Source organism: Dendrobium catenatum, unplaced genomic scaffold (genome assembly GCF_001605985.2).
Source record: "Dendrobium catenatum unplaced genomic scaffold, ASM160598v2 fragScaff_scaffold_1284, whole genome shotgun sequence".
Taxonomy (NCBI): domain Eukaryota; kingdom Viridiplantae; phylum Streptophyta; class Magnoliopsida; order Asparagales; family Orchidaceae; genus Dendrobium; species Dendrobium catenatum.
Genome location: NW_021319746.1, coordinates 1,883,923 through 1,901,267, shown reverse-complemented (window position 1 = coordinate 1,901,267; position 17,345 = coordinate 1,883,923). Strand labels below are relative to the sequence as shown.

General features: G+C 36.8%; 1 protein-coding gene across 1 annotated transcript; it reads left to right on the top strand.

Annotated features, from left to right (window-relative positions):
- The first annotated feature begins 11,514 nt into the window (after positions 1-11,514).
- On the top strand, positions 11,515-12,115 carry LOC110106529 (mannose-specific lectin-like). Its single transcript, XM_020836460.2, has one exon. It carries the CDS (start codon positions 11,515-11,517, stop codon positions 12,028-12,030), a length of 516 nt encoding a protein of 171 aa, XP_020692119.1. The 3' UTR covers positions 12,031-12,115.
- Positions 12,116-17,345: the final 5,230 nt, after the last annotated feature.

The window sequence follows — 17,345 nt, the reverse complement described above, 5'->3', positions numbered from 1 at the left end:
GGCGATCTTGGGCTCGTTGGATTCTTCTCGTCGAGCCGCTCGATTCGATTATAAGCACATCTTGTTTGGAAACGTTTGGTAACTCAAATTATGGTTTGAACTTTTCAACAGCGCTTTGGATCCTTGATTTGGACTCATTTGGGCTCAGATTGAGTCGAATTTGGTGTCGTCAGGTTCGTATTGCCGAGACACTCAGTTTGACTGTAAGTTTGCTGAAATCAGAGTTCAAATAGTCCCAGATTTAATTTTTGAAGTTTCCAACTTGATTTTTGCATCGAGATTCGTGCCCGATCAAGATAATTTTTTTATGATATATCAACTTCCAATAAATTAATTGCATCGATCAAGCTTGTACATACATATAGAACTATTGAATTAATATGATGTTAATAAATAGTAGGGGTTTAAATAAATGACCGCCTCACCTATCAACTAAATCAAGAATTGACCCATAAAATTTTAGTTTGTGACTTGTTTAATAAAAGGATCGAGTTCGGGTCATGCATTCTGACCCATTTATTAAATAGGCCGGGTTTGAGTTGACCCGCCAACCTAATTTTGACCAAACAATGACCCTTTAAATATTATTTCCTTAATTTTTAATTTGTTAATATACTCTTCTTCTTTTTTTATCAACTAATCTAATATTTATGATTAACAAGCTAATCTTTTTTTAATTAAAATGGTAAACAAGTTGGGTTTGGATCTATCTTTTTTGCATGTTTATTAAATGGTTCAAGTTTTGGTTGATCATATTTGAGTCAGATCAATTTTGGGTTCCTCTTGAACTTGGCCCTTTGACCCATTTTGACACCCCTAACACATAGCAAATCTCCAAACTATTGCATCAACTTCTAATAAGTAATTCTATTCTCTTGAAGTTTGATGCAATGATACAAATTTTATATCTATAGCACATTTCAAATAATGCCTTCACATCACCAATATTAACATTAAATACTAATATTAGGGTGTGCAAGCTTTTATGAATTGGAGTACTTTCTTTAGCATTGTTATCTTTTGTATGAATATATTGCATCAAAAATTGATGATAATTACCCCTATTAGGGAGAAAATTAGATCTTCTAAATGGGAAAAAAATTTAATTTTAGATTCTAATCTCTCCAAATGGAGACAATTTACCCCCCTTCGAGCTAAAGATCAAAACTTCGCCATGAAAATTAAAATATTTTGTATTGCTTACAACTCTATATCGGGTGATTCGATACTCCTGTTAGAGAAAATGCTAGATATTATAATGGAAGAATAGTACTTTATCCATATAAGAGATAGAATTAGAACATTTAAAGATGGAATTAAGATATCTAAATTTTCTTAGAACTTCTTCTATGAAGGGCAAATCATAGTTGTTGGTGGAGGAGCATCAGATCATACAAGGGTGATATTCATTGCCTATTTAGGGTTGTATTTTATTGAAGCTTGCAATTAATAAATTATGCATGGCCTATACAAGATAATGAAAAGCCTCTATTAAAATAAAGAATTGGATTCTACAATTAGCGGAGAAATAAACTTCCCCCTCTTATGAGGGGATATATATACTTAAGAAGGGGAGTGAAAGTTATAAAATTTATAATTTTAAAAATTAAAATAGAAAAATAGAAAAAGAAAATATAAAAAAGAAAAAAATTAAAAAGAAATTAAATAAAATTTTTAAAAAATTATGTCTGTGTCTATTGATTAATGAATCCCACACCAAACAAACTAGGACCAAACGCCCACTAGCACTAGCATTTTGAAATTATAATTTTATGCCATGAAATATTTTGAAGAATTAATATATATTTTTGGATGGCATATGACGTTCAAAAATAGATGGCAAAATAATTCATGTCCAACAAATTCACTTAATCAGCACAAATCTCGAGGTAATATTTAAATTAAAAACTCATTAAATTAAATTAAGATCAACTGAACTCCAATTCACTAAACATATAATTGAATTGAACATCTTGATGTGATGATTTTCTTGACACCACAATTGATCTAAATCAAGTCGCAAAGAACTCAAATCAATCACTAAAAAACATATATAAAAAATTTATAATATTAATTGAATGATCAAATAATCTTTAATTCTTCTGTGCTTAAAGTTATATTATAAACAACTTGATGAGACACATCTAAGAGCCTAAGATCACTCAAGTTTGAGGTCATTAAGCTACTTAAGTATTGAATAAATCACGTTGTTGATGACCACCATCAACAATCATGATCATCATTCCCTAACTACTAACATTCAACTCTATATTTAACTTCAATTATCAAACTATGGACACCTGACCACTAGTATATTATCATCACTCGACTAATATTCTATAGTCCTCTTCGCCTTCCATCACTTCTTCTATAGTTCATATAATATGAGTCAGACAATAGTTCTTAACTGCGTAGCCTATCTTTTTCAATTATGAAGAAGAGCAGATTCTTGTATAAAGATCGAGCACACAATTAAAACTCCAAGTAGCCCCAAGTGGCCAAATAGGCACTGACGATGAAGACTACAGTCATAGCTGTTCTCGCATGCTCAAAGCTTGGTGAGCTTACAGAGCAAGTCCACATCAATTCGATCAAATTTGAGCCGGCTATATAAAGGCACCATTCAAGACAAAGAAAACCTTCTTTAAAAATCGAACTGTGAAGAAGGCCAGCCATGGACTGTGATTTCTGTCTTATTTTATTTCCTGCATATATATTAAGTCTCGTCGTCTTTGGGAATATCAGTCCACGTAGCTATAATGCAGGCTTCTTAACATTCATAAACAAAGCGTTAATTAAATAGCTAGCTGTGCTCATTGCTTTTGAATGCCGGCGATCTTCTTCCTCTTCCATATGGCTGACACGTCTACCGGACGGTGTTCGGTGTCCGCACATAATAATTCATCCATCTGAGAGATTATTCTGCGCGGATATCGGACACAACTTACTGTCCAGAGGCCAATAAGGTGCAGTCACATCATCCAGTATCGAGCAGTACTGAGCCGCGGTATCGAGTAGGAGTGACGTGGTGCATTTTCATTGGGCTCTGAATGGCGTTTGATGTCCGCACATAATAATTCATCCGTCTCTACTGATTGGTTGCCAGAAATGAGAAACCTCTCGCTCTCCCTCTCTCTCTCTTGAAAGGAAAATTATTAGGTGCTGAGACCGGACGTAGAGATACGTCCGGACATCCACTTAAAATTTGTCTTGTGGAGTGCATTTTAGTTGTGCTTTTTTGCATGTTTTATATACACTTTAGTTGCACTTTAGTTACACTTTGACTGTTCTTTTATTGCTCTTTTTTACTGCGCTTTGTTAGCACTTTACTTTCGATTTATATGCGCTTGCCTTAAAGTTACGCTGACACATTAAATATATAAAGTAAAAAAATAAATCCAACATGTCCACTCCATGTGTCAACATTTTATTGAAGTCTAGACGTACCTCTACATTCAGTCTCCTCACCTAATAATTTCTTCTCTTGAAAGCATTGAAAATTTTAACAATTAACTGACATTTGGCTTTAGGGAGTGAGACTACTTGTATTTAGTACGCCTGTATTAGGTTTTCAAAGGGACAGCTGCTAATCTCTCTTTGTATTTCAAGCTTTAAAGTTGAGGTCTATTCATGGCGGCTGGGAAGAATGGAGCGAGCTATCGGATATCGGCAACTCCGGCGATTGTGGTGGCGCAGCTGCTCGCCGTGGCTGCCATAGTTCTTATGCTGGTGTGGATTTTACGCTTCAGAGGTGGCCTTTCGTTGAAATCCAATGACTTGAGACTGCTACTAAATGTAAATACTTTTCCTTTATCTTTCTCTCTTAAATTCCTGTGTGCTTTATTAATCGATTAAAGGATTATAAAGATAATAAATTGGCTTAAAATTAATCATTTTCTAATCGATTTGACTTTACTACTCCTAATAAATTTGCTTAACCTTCTTGAATTAGCTGTATCAGATGAAGAACTTATGATAATACTGGTAAGAAAAATAAAATTGTGGTAAGTGTCTGATATTTTCTTGCCTTTGGAAAGATTAACGAGGGGCCGGTTTAAGATAATATTGCTAAATATTATTAAGAATCATAAGTTTATCATCTCTGCTCCAGATGAAAAAGATACTGTTTGTGTCCAGTAAGTTTGTGATCATGGAAAATCCCCTCCAAAACTCATGGTCATATTGAGATTATGTTTGGTTTGGGACCGTTTTCTTAATGTTTGTTTTTCATACAGAAGCTAAAATTTTTATTTGACAATTATTTTTTTATTACTTTAAAAAAAAATTTCTACTAATAAGCTGCTTTCTGCTTTAAAATGTTACTTTCTCGATAGCAAAATTAGAAAGAAGTAAGAAAACCGTTCCAAGCAAAGTCTTAGGCTTTTTTTGGGAGATCTTTTTTTATACTTTTTAAAGCAGCTTTCTAGTATAAAAAAGAAAATTTATGTACTAAAAAGCTGCATTGAGAAGCAATAAGAAAAAAAAATTATACTAAAAAATGATTTGATAAGCAAAAAGAAAAATTTTCTTGTATAAATCTAGCATGCTTGGCATCTTGAATTTGTGCAAATGTATGAATAATGAAATTTGATTTTTCTTGAACTATGGTTTTGTTTGGGACGTCTTTTTTACTAATTTCTAAAACGCCTTTCTAGTAAAAAATTTATAATTCAAGAAATTTTTGTATCTTATAAATTTTTGTAAAAATAAAAATAAAAATAAAAAAAGCAGCAAAAAAATTGTCCTAAACGAAGCTTAAAAGACAATCATACATTGAAGAGGCAAAGAGATGAAATTATAGAGGATTGGTGCATGCTCTGATTAAATGTTTATTTTTCAAAAAAAAAAAAAAATCCATCAATTATTTGATTTTGAATGTTTAACAACATACGACACAAATCATTTTTAGTGCATTTAAAATATGATTATGCTTATTTTCATTGAAGTTAAAATTTATTCGATAAAGTGCAAATTGGCAATAGGAAATGACTTTCAGATTATTATTTTTTATAAATATTTATTGCTTGAGTGTTTTCTTCTCAAATTCTTATCTCTAATAACAGTCCTAATTTCATAGGCGCACCATTTCTTTATGCTATTGGGGCCTATAATATGCGTTGGCCAAGGTAAGAATTGCGACACCTTACTTCTCTCTTAAATTTAGATCATTTATTTATTAAATATCTAAATTAAATTTCAGTTAAATATTATTAAAAATATGTTTAGTTCAATACTATTTTTATTCAATTTTTAAAATTATAACGACTTTTTTAGGGGCTATTTGGTTTGTTGAGGAAATAATGCAGAGTAAAAGAAATGTTGTGTAAAATACAATTTAGGTATTTGGTTTCAATATAAATTCATTTTTCACTCTCTAGTTTATTTTTTATGTATTGTTATCTAGCTCAATTTTGATCGAGTTTCTTTTTCGTCAAAAGTTAACTATGTTATTGCAACCCATGACTGGCCACCGCAACATCGAGTATTGCCACAAGCCGGCCGCCTCCTCCCACTACCATAACAAAGAGAAACCAACCGCCGGTCATCCACCGTTGCCTGTAATTGATGCTACTGACAACCACTACTATTTTACTCTTCATTACATTCATTTTACTCTTCTTTTCTTTCTCATTAATTGAAACAGTCCCTTCATCCCAAGAAATTTTAAGCACATTAGTATTACTCACAAAATCCTACCAAATATTACAAAATAAGTAATATATTTTTAATTATTTAATGAAGTATAAATTAATTGGTATCTAATTAATCTCACTTTGTAAACCTAAAAAATATCATTAAAATTCAAATTTCGGCTAATAAATCTTATCTATGTTCACTTAAAAAAAGGGCAAATTATTTTAATTTCATTATTCATTATATCATAATAATAACTAATAAAATGATTTAATAGTAATTTAAATAGTTTTATTTGCTTGTGGTGGATTAGCTATAATGGCATTCAAGATGATTCCTGGGAGAAGAAGGGTGAGGAAGGTAGTTCACATGTTCCTGAACCTGGCGGGCCTGGTGCTGGGTGTTCTTGGCTTCTTTGCAATTTTCACCTTCCTAAACAAGGAAGGGACTATGCTAGATTTAGATAGTTTGCACTCTTGGCTTGGATTTGGTACAATGTGTCTTTTTGCCATTCAGGTATATACTCACTTAAATCTTCATTTAATTTGAGTTTAATTATGCTAATTCTTTATTTTATAATTGAATTAAATATGTCTGAAATATAAAATTTTCTTGTTTTTTCAAGTTATTAGTTCAATTCAAGCTTTTGTCAAAGTTTTTTTTTTTTTTCTTGAACTTTGAGTAAATTAAATCTTAAATTCGCACACATTGTATATGCAAGTCTCTAGTTGCCGATTAATTATTCTGTGAGACCAACCAGAATGCACCACGTCAGACATGGAGCATTCTGGTTGGTCTCCGGACATAGAGCTGCGTCCAACCTCCGCAAAGAATAAATTCTCCTAGTGACAGCTTGAACTTCCATCTAATAGGCTAGTACATGTTACTTGTGAAGCTAAATTTGAGTTAGGTCTATTTGAGATGGCTTCATAATTTTATAAAGCTGATTGTGAAATTATTGTGAGAAAAAAAACTAATGATTCACTCTTTTAGGACAGTTTTCTTACTATTTTTTATAACAGCTTTTTAGTATAAAATTTTCTTTTAAAGCATAAAAAACGTTGTCTTAAATGAAGCCTAAGCTACACTAGTTGCAAAAAGTAATTATCAATCACAAATATTTTAAAAAATAGCTAGAAAGTTGTCTCAAATATGACTAGTTATTCTGTGCGTATGTCGAACATCATCTGGAGACCAACCAGAATGTGCCACGTCACCCCTTGTTCGGTACCGCGGCTCGGTACAGCTAACGTTGCTCATTCTGATTAGTCTTCAGACGGTGTTCTTCGGTCCGGTTTTCTTCCTTCTCTAATTAAATGGTTACAACTTGCTTTGCTCATAAGTTGATTAGTTAGATTTTTTTGCACTGGTTACAACTTCCATTTGTGCATTTTGAAGTATGTTACTGCAACTTCTTTTACTCTCAAAAATTCAAATGAGATTCTTCTTTTTAATACAATTTGCTTTCCTTTGTTATTGATGCGTTAGAATATGTTATTGATGCAATATGCTGCAGTTTGCAGTTTGCTTTCCTTTGTTATTACTGAATATTGCAATTTGCTGCTTGCTTTCCAAAAATTGAAGCAGATTGCTGCAGTTTCCTGTTTGGTTTCCTTTATTCTTTTTGCATTTGTATATTAATATGTTTATGAATCATACCAGGAATCCAATTACAAGGTAAAATTTGCCTTTTTTACAATCTTAGTTCAATTATAGCTGAACCAGATAGCAATATGTGCATAGTTCCTCTTAAATCTGAATATTTATCTTGATTAGGTGCAACAAGGTCAGGTTTAGAGTGAATGTATTAGGAGAAAATTTCTCATTTATTTTTAAATTTTTAATAATATTATTATTTATTATATCATCCGGTTCGACCGGTGAAAGAAAATTGTAGGAAATGAAGTCTAAAATATAACTTTTTTCTTTATTTTTTTTCAATTCCTCTCAATGAAAAAAAGGGGTGAAATTTTTTATGTCAACGTTTAATCACTTTTAAAAAAATACTTAATTAAATTACTATCTTGCATAGCAAAATGCCTTGTAATTAACTCGGAAAATTGTAGGAAATGAAGTCTAAAATATAACTTTTTTCCTTTATTTTTTTTCAATTCCTCTCAATGAAAAAAAGGGGTGAAATTTTTTATGTCAACGTTTAATCACTTTTAAAAAAATACTTAATTAAATTACTATCTTGCATAGCAAAATGCCTTGTAATTAACTCGGTTCAAAGCCTAACAGAAGCCCCCAAACCTCATTGAATGTCGCTTATTATTCATTCCATAATATCTCTGTAATTTATTTTGAGCTATGAATGTTTTTTCTTCACAGTTTCTGCTTGGTTTCACGTTCTTCCTTTTTCCTGGTGCGACGCTGACGATGAGAGCGATTATGAAGCCATGGCATTTCTTCTTCGGTCTGACAATATTCATCCTGGCAATAATCAGCTCGGCCACAGGCATCGTAAGAAGATTTTCGCTTATAGGGCTTCGTCGAGGCAGCGAAACTCTTGTGCTGAATTTCACAGGAATAGCTATTATCCTCTATGGCATAACTGTGATTCTATCTGTCATACTTCCATAAAAATGGAATGATATTGTTGGTGCTTCTAATACATTCTTAATGAATAATAATCATATAAATTTATGATGGTTTATGCTGTCTTCTTTGAGCTAAAAATGTTAAAATAATATGATCTTTAGGCAATTGCCCATAATATAATTAAATACATTGTGTAGATATGTTATTGTTAGGGAATGATGAACCAAATATAAAGAGAAGTAGTAAATCAAAATTTGTTCTGGGGGTGCTACTCCCGGAAACCCCCGCAAGGGCGGTGCCCCTTGACCCCGCGACCTGATCCAGCAAGTCGAATCCCGCCAAGGGGCGCTGCCCCCTCGGACTCCCCGACATATATGCGAGCAGTTATAAATTTGCCTCTCCTGAAAATTATAACTGGTTCCGCCCATGTAGGTGACGGCTACGACCTGAAATGCAAGATTTTCTTAAAAGGCTAGAAAATGAAATGCCAATTACGAAGATGAAAATTTTCTTTAAAAAAGTTGAAATTTTTCTTTATCCATATCATTTATTTTGCAAAGCTGCCACTACTTTAATGATAATTTTATAATTTTCAAGAAGTGCTAAAAAATATTGAGGCTTCGTTTAGGACTGCTCTCTTATTGCTTCTTAAAGTAAATTTTTAGTATAAAAATTAAAATTTTTGTATTAAAAATCTAATTTAAGAATCAATAAGAATGTCATATCAAACGAAACCCGAATCTCACTCTAAATTGATTGTTGAGTAGGGGTGTCAATTTCGGGTCACGGGTCAGGTTCGGATCGAACCAGGAATTGACCTGGTTCAAACGGGTCGACCTTAACCCGACCCGAAAATTAAAGGAAAAAAATAACCAAGCCTGCTCCCCCTCGCCCTAGCTGAACATATAACAAATTGTCCCTATTATGAGCGGATTAAGCCCGCTCCCCCTCGATACAAATTGTCTACTTTTGTATTTATGTACTACTCAACAATATGGTATATCTATAAGCTGGCAAGCTGAGTATCATTAAAGGAAAGAAAATTAAATTAAATTTAAAACAATCATAATACATTCAGTTGATGGCATATATCTTCTATTTATTTTCTTAAGAAAATATTTTAAAAAAAATCATTTTGAAGAAAATTAATCAATTGTATATTATTGCTTATGAAAATTCATCACAAACAAAATGGCCTCGATCGAACTCATTTAAATTCATACTTCTTTGATTTCAATCTTGAAGCATGATATGAACCAATATTCGAGTCTTTTGTCATTCTTGAGCATAGTCAGTCTGTTCTCCTCACTTTCAACTAGTCCCACAATGTCTTTTTCGGCAAATTCTATCTCATGCACTAGTCCTACGATGCCTTGCTAAGCAAGGTCATGATTTCCTCACATGCAATCGGTCCTTTCATTGCCTTCTCCAACGAGATCTTGTTCTCGCATGCACTCAATCCTGTCGTCACCACCCTTAGCACGCAGACAATTTGAATTGAAAAGTAGTACATAAATACAAAAGTGGACAATTTGTATCGAAAAGAACTTTCTAGCATATATATACATATATTTGTTAAAATAAGCAACATGATTATTTGATCAATTACATGCATTATGAGGTTATATTTCTACTATTTTTTAAGTGGCAAAAGAACCTATGTGAATACAACCTTCCCATAATGTACTACGTAGTAAAAAACATGAGGTTGCCACTTCTCTCACCCTTCTCGTAAGAGTAAGAGATTGTAATTTTATAGTAAAAGGGTGTTGTAAGAAGGGATATATACTCTTTGCACATTGCAAAGATCTAACTTTAGGACTTTTGAAGATAAACCAAAGCCATTTGGCTGCATTCCCCACACGCAAGCTTTCATTGTTATTATCTTCTTATTTCTTGAAACTTCTTCAATGACCCTTAAAATTAAATGAGAAGCTTAACGGGAAAAAAATCAAATTTAAGTCTGCATAAATCCAATAGAAGATAACTGTTTGGTGTGTAGGACAAAGACAGCTATGGGTGCAGTGTTTCTTCACATCTATTTAGATTTTGTTTGGGATAATTTTTTTATTACTTCTTAAAACAGTTTTCGAGTACAAAAATTTTAACTATTGTACTAAAAAAATTATTTTAAGAAACAGTAAAAAAACTGATCTAAACGAAGCCTTAATCTCATTTTGATCCATTCAGCTCTCTTGCCTTTGGTATGGATCAGTAAAGATTGAATTTACGACTACGCTGAAAAAAAATGTTACAAGTGTGCTTTATAATCATGGATTATAGATGAGCGGTTATAAGAAAATGTTTGATTTTGCTCAAAATTATAATAATATTTTAGTTTTTTTTTTAATTCACAATTTACTCTATACATATACATAATTTTGTTTATTTATTAAATATAGAAAAATCGTTCATTTCCGATAATTTTTCCGGCGGCTTTCCGACAGTCTAATTTTTCAGAAGAATTTCCGATATTTTTTTAGAAGAATTTGAATAAGATGACAGTATTTTTCAAATATCTTATTGACTGATCAACTAGCTATATATATATTGTCACAATCATATAGCACATGAAATGATAAATGTATTTAAATTTTTCTGTTCTTTTTAAAATTTAATTATAAATATGCTTTTTACAGAAAGTAAATCATAATTATTGATAAAAAATTACCCAAAACACATCAAAATTTAAATACTGTTAATCCAATTCGTATAAAATTTTTATTTTTAATTTAAAACTTAGGCCAATGCCATTATAACGCTTAATTCTGCAACTCGGAGTGGAAAAGCAAGATAAAACGGTAACCAAACAAAAGCTGTTAGCTTTAACGGAAGCCCATTGTTTCAGAAGTTCTGTTCTCATATAACTTCAAAGTTGAAAAATATTTATTAAAATATCATGCAGGATATGAAGCGTCATCAACCACTTGGAAGGCAAATTTTCCTATGCTAAGAGATAAAATGTGTCTTTTAGTTAAAAAAGTATATCTTACCATAACTTTACAAAAATATTTTGAGAAATTTCTCTCTCTCTCTCTCTCTCTCTCTCTCTCTCTCTCTCTCTCTCTCTATATTAGTATTTGACGATATATTTTTTTTTTTTTAATTTCCTCATATTATATTAGTTTAACGAATGACTTATGAATTATTATAAAACTTTACACGGCGTTATGCACGCATAGCTCGATCCCATGCGGCGTTTCCCACTTTTTCTATTATTATATTTTGATTCGTACCCATACATTTATTATAAATAGCAACCCATCTTTCCTTCAGCATGCACTCACCCAACCAAAGCATAACCCTATACTCCCAACCTCCCAATCAACCCACACAGCCATGGCCTCCTCCCCCAGCTCCCCAACAATCCTCCTCTTCCTCCTCCTCTCCGCCGCCACCTTGTTTAGCCTCCTAACCACTCCCGCCTCCGCCACCAACCGCCTGAACGCCGGCCAGTCGCTTGGACCCGGACAATCACTCACACAAGGCCCCTACTTATTCATCATGCAGCCAGACTGTAACCTTGTTCTTTACGATAACATCAAAGCCGTCTGGGCCACGGGGACCAACGGAAGGGCCTTCAGCTGTGTTCTCAAGATGCAGACCGATGGAAATCTCGTAATATATAGTGGCAGCAGAGTGATTTGGGCGAGCAATACCAATCGCCAAATTGGGAATTATTATCTCCTCCTCCAGAGAGATCGCAACGTCGTCATATACGATAGCGCTAACAATGCTATTTGGGCGACTGGAACCAACGTTGGCAATGCTGCTGTTGTCATCATCCCGCATAGCAACGGCACGGCGGCGGCGTCCGGCGCGGCGCAGAACAAGATGAAGGAGCTGCATCCTTGAAGAATAACATTAATACAGAGACGATGAAAGAAGAATTATTAGTATATATTTTGAATAAAAAGGCATTGGCTCCTGCGATGCTATTGCCAACAAGTTAATTTTCCAGTGATTGTGTGTCGTTGCAATATGAATTTATCAAATAAATAGTTGGTTATCTAACTTCTATATTTCACGAGCTTTTTTATGGTTAAATTATTGGGTTGAGTAACGAATTTGAATGAAACTATCTGCATGCAAATAGGAACGAGAGATATAACTTGTTCAAAGAAAAAAAATTCAATGAGCCAAAGCTTGTTGGTAGGGGTGTCAATTGGGTCAACGGGTCGGGTTCGGGTCGAACTCGGAATTGACCCAATGTTATTTGACACGATCCGAACCCGACCCGTTTTTACAAACGGGTCAGAAAATGCAATCCGGACCCGACCCACTGCGTTGCCGTGTTAACACGACCCGACCCGGAAATTGAAAATGCGGAAGCGGGAGCCAGGAGGCCAGATCGCGTGGCTGTGGTCCTTGTGGGCCTGAAGGCAGTCTCGTCACACGTGCGGAAGCGGGAAGCGCCAAACGGACGAAGCGGAGCGGCTACTGAGCCTAGCGGGCCCGGATTGCAGCACTGAACCGAACGGCTAAGCCTGGATTGCGGAATAGCGGAAGCAGAGTGGCTGAGCCCAGATCATGGAAGCGGGAGCCCAGATTGTTGGGTTAATGGACCCGGGTCAAATTCGGGTTGATTTCGGCCAGGTCAACCCGAACCCGACACATTTTTGCAAACCGGTCAAAAATTTGAACTCGAATCCGACCCGTTTGCTAACCGGCCAGGATTTTTCCGACCCGGAACGTGAACTCTTATGTAGAGTACTGGTTAAAAAATTATGGCCGCTTCCTAACTTGACGGAGACTTACGAAAAATAAAATGAGTTAAAGTAATCTTAGCAAAGTTTTGGTTGTAATATTTTTCCTAATCTTTGAATTTATTTAAAAATAAATTTGGAATCTAAATAATTGATATTACGTTTATCTTAAAATAGATTTAAAATGTTTTAGACTATCTATATGATTTTTTTAATTTCAAAATAACACTTATTTATTTTTTATATAAATAAATGAGAATAAAAATAATTTGTGAGGTCAAGTTTATTTTTATAATTTTTTTATTATTTTGAGATGATTATAATAATAAATAATTTATATTACACTCTTCTTAAAACAAATCCAATAATTTAAAAATCTATTCAAATAAAAAATGAAGTCAAAAGACTCTTACAAAAAAATTTCCTATAAAAACATATTTTTAATTTTATATATATAATACGGTTTATTTACCTATATCTACACTCGATCATCTTAATAACTTTTTTAGAAGGATAAGGGAATATGATTCATTATTATTTTTTTAACTATGAAATTTAGTTATTTTTATATAAATAAATATCAAAGTACAAATAACTTGTCAGGTCCTTTTTTTCTTAAGTCATTAAACTTATTTTTGAAAAGAAAATTTTAACTAAAATTTAAATATTAGTGAATTGAGATCTATTTTAGTCAATTTAGTTTATTGAATTAGTTTTAATGCTTATGATAATAATAATTAAAGTTTAAGTTACATTATAGAATTTTTCAAAGTCTAGGGTCCTCTCATACGCTAGGTTAAAGGAGCCCAAAAGGTCACTATGTAAAATAGACTATGTTTGGGGGTTCTAATATTTTAGTTAAATATTAAGTCTTAAGAGAAGTACTTAAACTTTAACTTTGTTGGATTTAGAGTTCTCTAGGCCGAGTTATAAATTTTAGAAGTTTCAGGCAATTATTGAATTATCGAAAATTATTTAATTAGGAGTAATTTAGGAGTTATGATCCAAATCAGATTGAAATTGCTTGGAATCACCCCCAAAGGTCAGAAATAACCTAAAGAGGTGTTTCCAAGTGTTTGAGAAAAATTTATAATTTTTTATAATTTTTAATAATTTAATTAAGGTAAAATGTTGATTTTTAGTTACAATTAAATTAGGGTTCATATTGAAGTATAATTAAGTGTCCCTAATTATATAAGGTTAAGGGTGAAAATTTGAAGAGTTCAAGGTCCTATGAGTAATTTTTTGAGTTGAAATAGATTTATTAAAATTTTGTAAAGCTATCGGGGCCCTAATTATCGGGTAAATTAGGGTTTGTTAATTAAGGGATTCAAGGGATCCTACAAATTCCTAGAAAATTCTAGAAAGTTTAGGATATCACTAAGTTTAAGTGTTTGAAGTCTCAAGTCATTCAGGGATCTATCCTAGCTCCTAATTTTTTTTTTAAGTTCGTTAGACGAGTCATTAATTATTGTCCTTAGAGTATCGCTATTGAATGAGTTTAAAGCAAGTTTTAGACTAACCCTTAGATAACATGAAAGGAAATGCATAAAAAATAGTAAATATGCCATGTCCTTAGATCTAGGAGGGCCTAATCTCGGTGCTCGTGCGTACTACTCATGCAAAAGATAGTAGAAATAAAAACTAAGTGCACATAACAATATAATTAGTGAATGATTGAAACTCAATCATCCATTAATCTTCTCCCCCATGAATTCTATTTATAAGCATGACATAAGTTTAAAATTTTAGGAGTGGATCTCTCAAAATTAGGGATTTAATAATATAGGTAATTTTAAAATATTTAAAATATCTATAAATATAACTTTTTTTGAAAATAATATAATTAAATATATTTCAATTAATAGGGACACCTAACTATATGAGAAATCCATTTGTCACCCAAGCAAGATGAAAAAAAGGGTTTCAAAATAATTTGGTAATTTAAAAACAATCAAGATATTAATTATTCAAATATTATTTAAATATCCCAAATAATTAAGTAATATAGAAATAAGCCAAAAAAACAAATTTGGTTTCTGAATATAATTTTAAATTGAAATTCATAATTTTCTAAAAATTTAAAGGTATTACATACAAAAATAAGATTTAAAATGAATTATATATGAAATTTTGAAGTTTAAAGTATTTAAAAAAAGGATTTTTAAATAATTTTAAAAATAATAATTAATATTTAAAAATAATTCCTGACCGTCCAGCACCGCGGCTCCGCGTCCACTTGTGCTGGGTGGGGTTGAGCTCGCCGGCGCGGCGCGCCTCCGTCTCCGCGCCCTGTTCCGGCCCTTCGCCCGTCCGGGCCGCGGCCTCCTTGGCTTGGCGCGGGCGTTTTGGCACGCATTTGCGTCGTGCTTGGCTCCCGGCGTTTCTCCCCTGCGCGCGCCGCCATCCCCCGCCCCGCCTCTGCCTGCGGCGGTTTCGGCCGCTCTCTTCCTCTGTGGCCTCTGTCCCTCCTCCCGCCCCTCGGCGGTGCCTGTCCGTGTTTTGCATTGTTTCTTCCCTCTCTTCTGTTCGTCTCCCTCCGCCTCCCTTTCCGCCCGCGCCCCTGGGGTCGGGCCCCCCCCTGGCGCTGCCTCCCCGACCTCTCCTCCCTCCCGCTGCCCCGCCTGGTTGCTGCGCCCTCTCCGCCGGCTCCTGTGCGTCACCTTTTGGCTTTTTCGCCCTCCCCATTTATTTCCTCCACCTCTTTGTATAAACACTTTGTCGAATGCTTTCTTCCGCTTCGCGCCGTCGGCCGTCCCCTGGGCGCGGCTAATCTCTGGCTCGGCCCCTCCTTCTGCGTCTCAACCCCTGTCCGCCCGTTTGTTGGTGGCGCCCGCGGGGCGGTCTCTGCCTGGGTTCCCCCGCTTTTGGCTCTTGCCGCGGCCGTTCCTCCACCTTGCCTTCCCTGCTCCCCGTGGCGCTGCCGCCTCTGTCCCGTGCGCGGGTGCCGGCCTTCCTCGCGCGCTGCCGCGCTGCCCCGGGTTCCCGTCGCGCGCTGCCGCCCTGCGGCCGGCTCCGCCTGCACTGCTAGCCGCGTTGCCCTCCTCCGCGCTGGCCCCCACGGACCGGCCCCCCCTGCGCCGCCCCTCTGCCGCCGCGTGCGGCGCCCGTGCTGCTTAGCTGTTTCTTCTGTTTGCTGCCTGTCTTATTCCCCCTTGTTCCCTTCTGCCCTGGGCTTGTGCCTTCTCCTGGCCCAATCTTGTGCATTGTGCTTGTCCTGTTTGCTGCCTTTTTGTATTTCTGTTGTGCTGCCCTCGCGGCGTGTTGCCCCCTCCTACTACTGTTTTTCTGCCGGTTTTCGCCTTTCGGGTGCCCCTCCTCCCCTCCGGGGAATGCTGTCCCTTTTTTTTTCCGGTGCTCACCAGGTTTCCGGCGGCTCCCCCGGCGGTTTAGCCGCCGGACCCTCCGAATCCCGGCCGGACCCGCTCAGCCACCGGTGTTCTTCTTCCCCGCGGTCCTCCCGGCGGCTTCCCGACGGTCACCCGCGGTTCTCCGCTGGGGCCGCCCGCCGGTTTCCCCCGTCGGTCACCGGCCGGTTCTACCCGCCGTCCCCCCGCCGTCCTCCCGGGGTCTCCGGCGCCGTCCGCGGTCTCCCGGCGCCGTCCGGCGGTCTACTGCCCCTGCCCGCCGCCCGGTTTTATCCCGCCGGTCTCCGGGGGGGGGGGGGGGGGGGGGGGGGCAGGGGGGGGGGGGGGGGGGGGGGGGGGGGGGGGGGGGGGGGGGGGGGGGGGGGGGGGGGGGGGTGCCCGGCGGTTATTCCGGCGGTTCCACTTCCCGGTCGGCCCCCCCGCCGCCCGCCGCCGGTTGACCTTCCGGTGGTCCCCGGCGTCTGTGCCGCCGCCCCCGCCGCACCCTACCCCGCCGGTCCCACGCCGTCGGCCTTTGTTTCCTCCGCGTTTTTTACCGGCGTTCCTCCCGCCGTTCGCCCGCCGGTCCTGTACCACCCCGCCGGTTCCTTTGCCCTCCCCGCGCCGGCCCACCCCTGCCGGTTTCCCTGTTTTCCTGTCGTGTCCGTCCCCTCAGTCTTTGCTCCGGTTTGCTCCGTCCTTGCTAGGGCATTTGCTCGGTAATTGCTCGGTATAATTTGCTCGGTATTAGCTAGAAAACTCGTTACAGACTCGGTATTGCTCGGTATTGCTAGGTATAATGCTCGGTATTGTCGGATTTGGTTATTGCCGAGCAAATCGACCAATACCTAGCAATACGAGCAATCTTGGGTCCGTTCCGGGTCAGGTTGCGGTCGCGCGGTAAATAATGAAAACGCTGTGGCGCGATCTAACTGGCGGCCGAACGTAGAGTTGCGTACGTTCACCGGACCAAATAAAAGTTCGTTTAGATGAGACGCTTTTATAGAAATGCTTTTTAGAGAACTTCATTTTTCTACATTTTTTAGAAGTTTTTGATATTTGCTTCTCCGATAAGAAAACTCAATTCTCTTAACTATTATTCTTAAACTATTTTTTC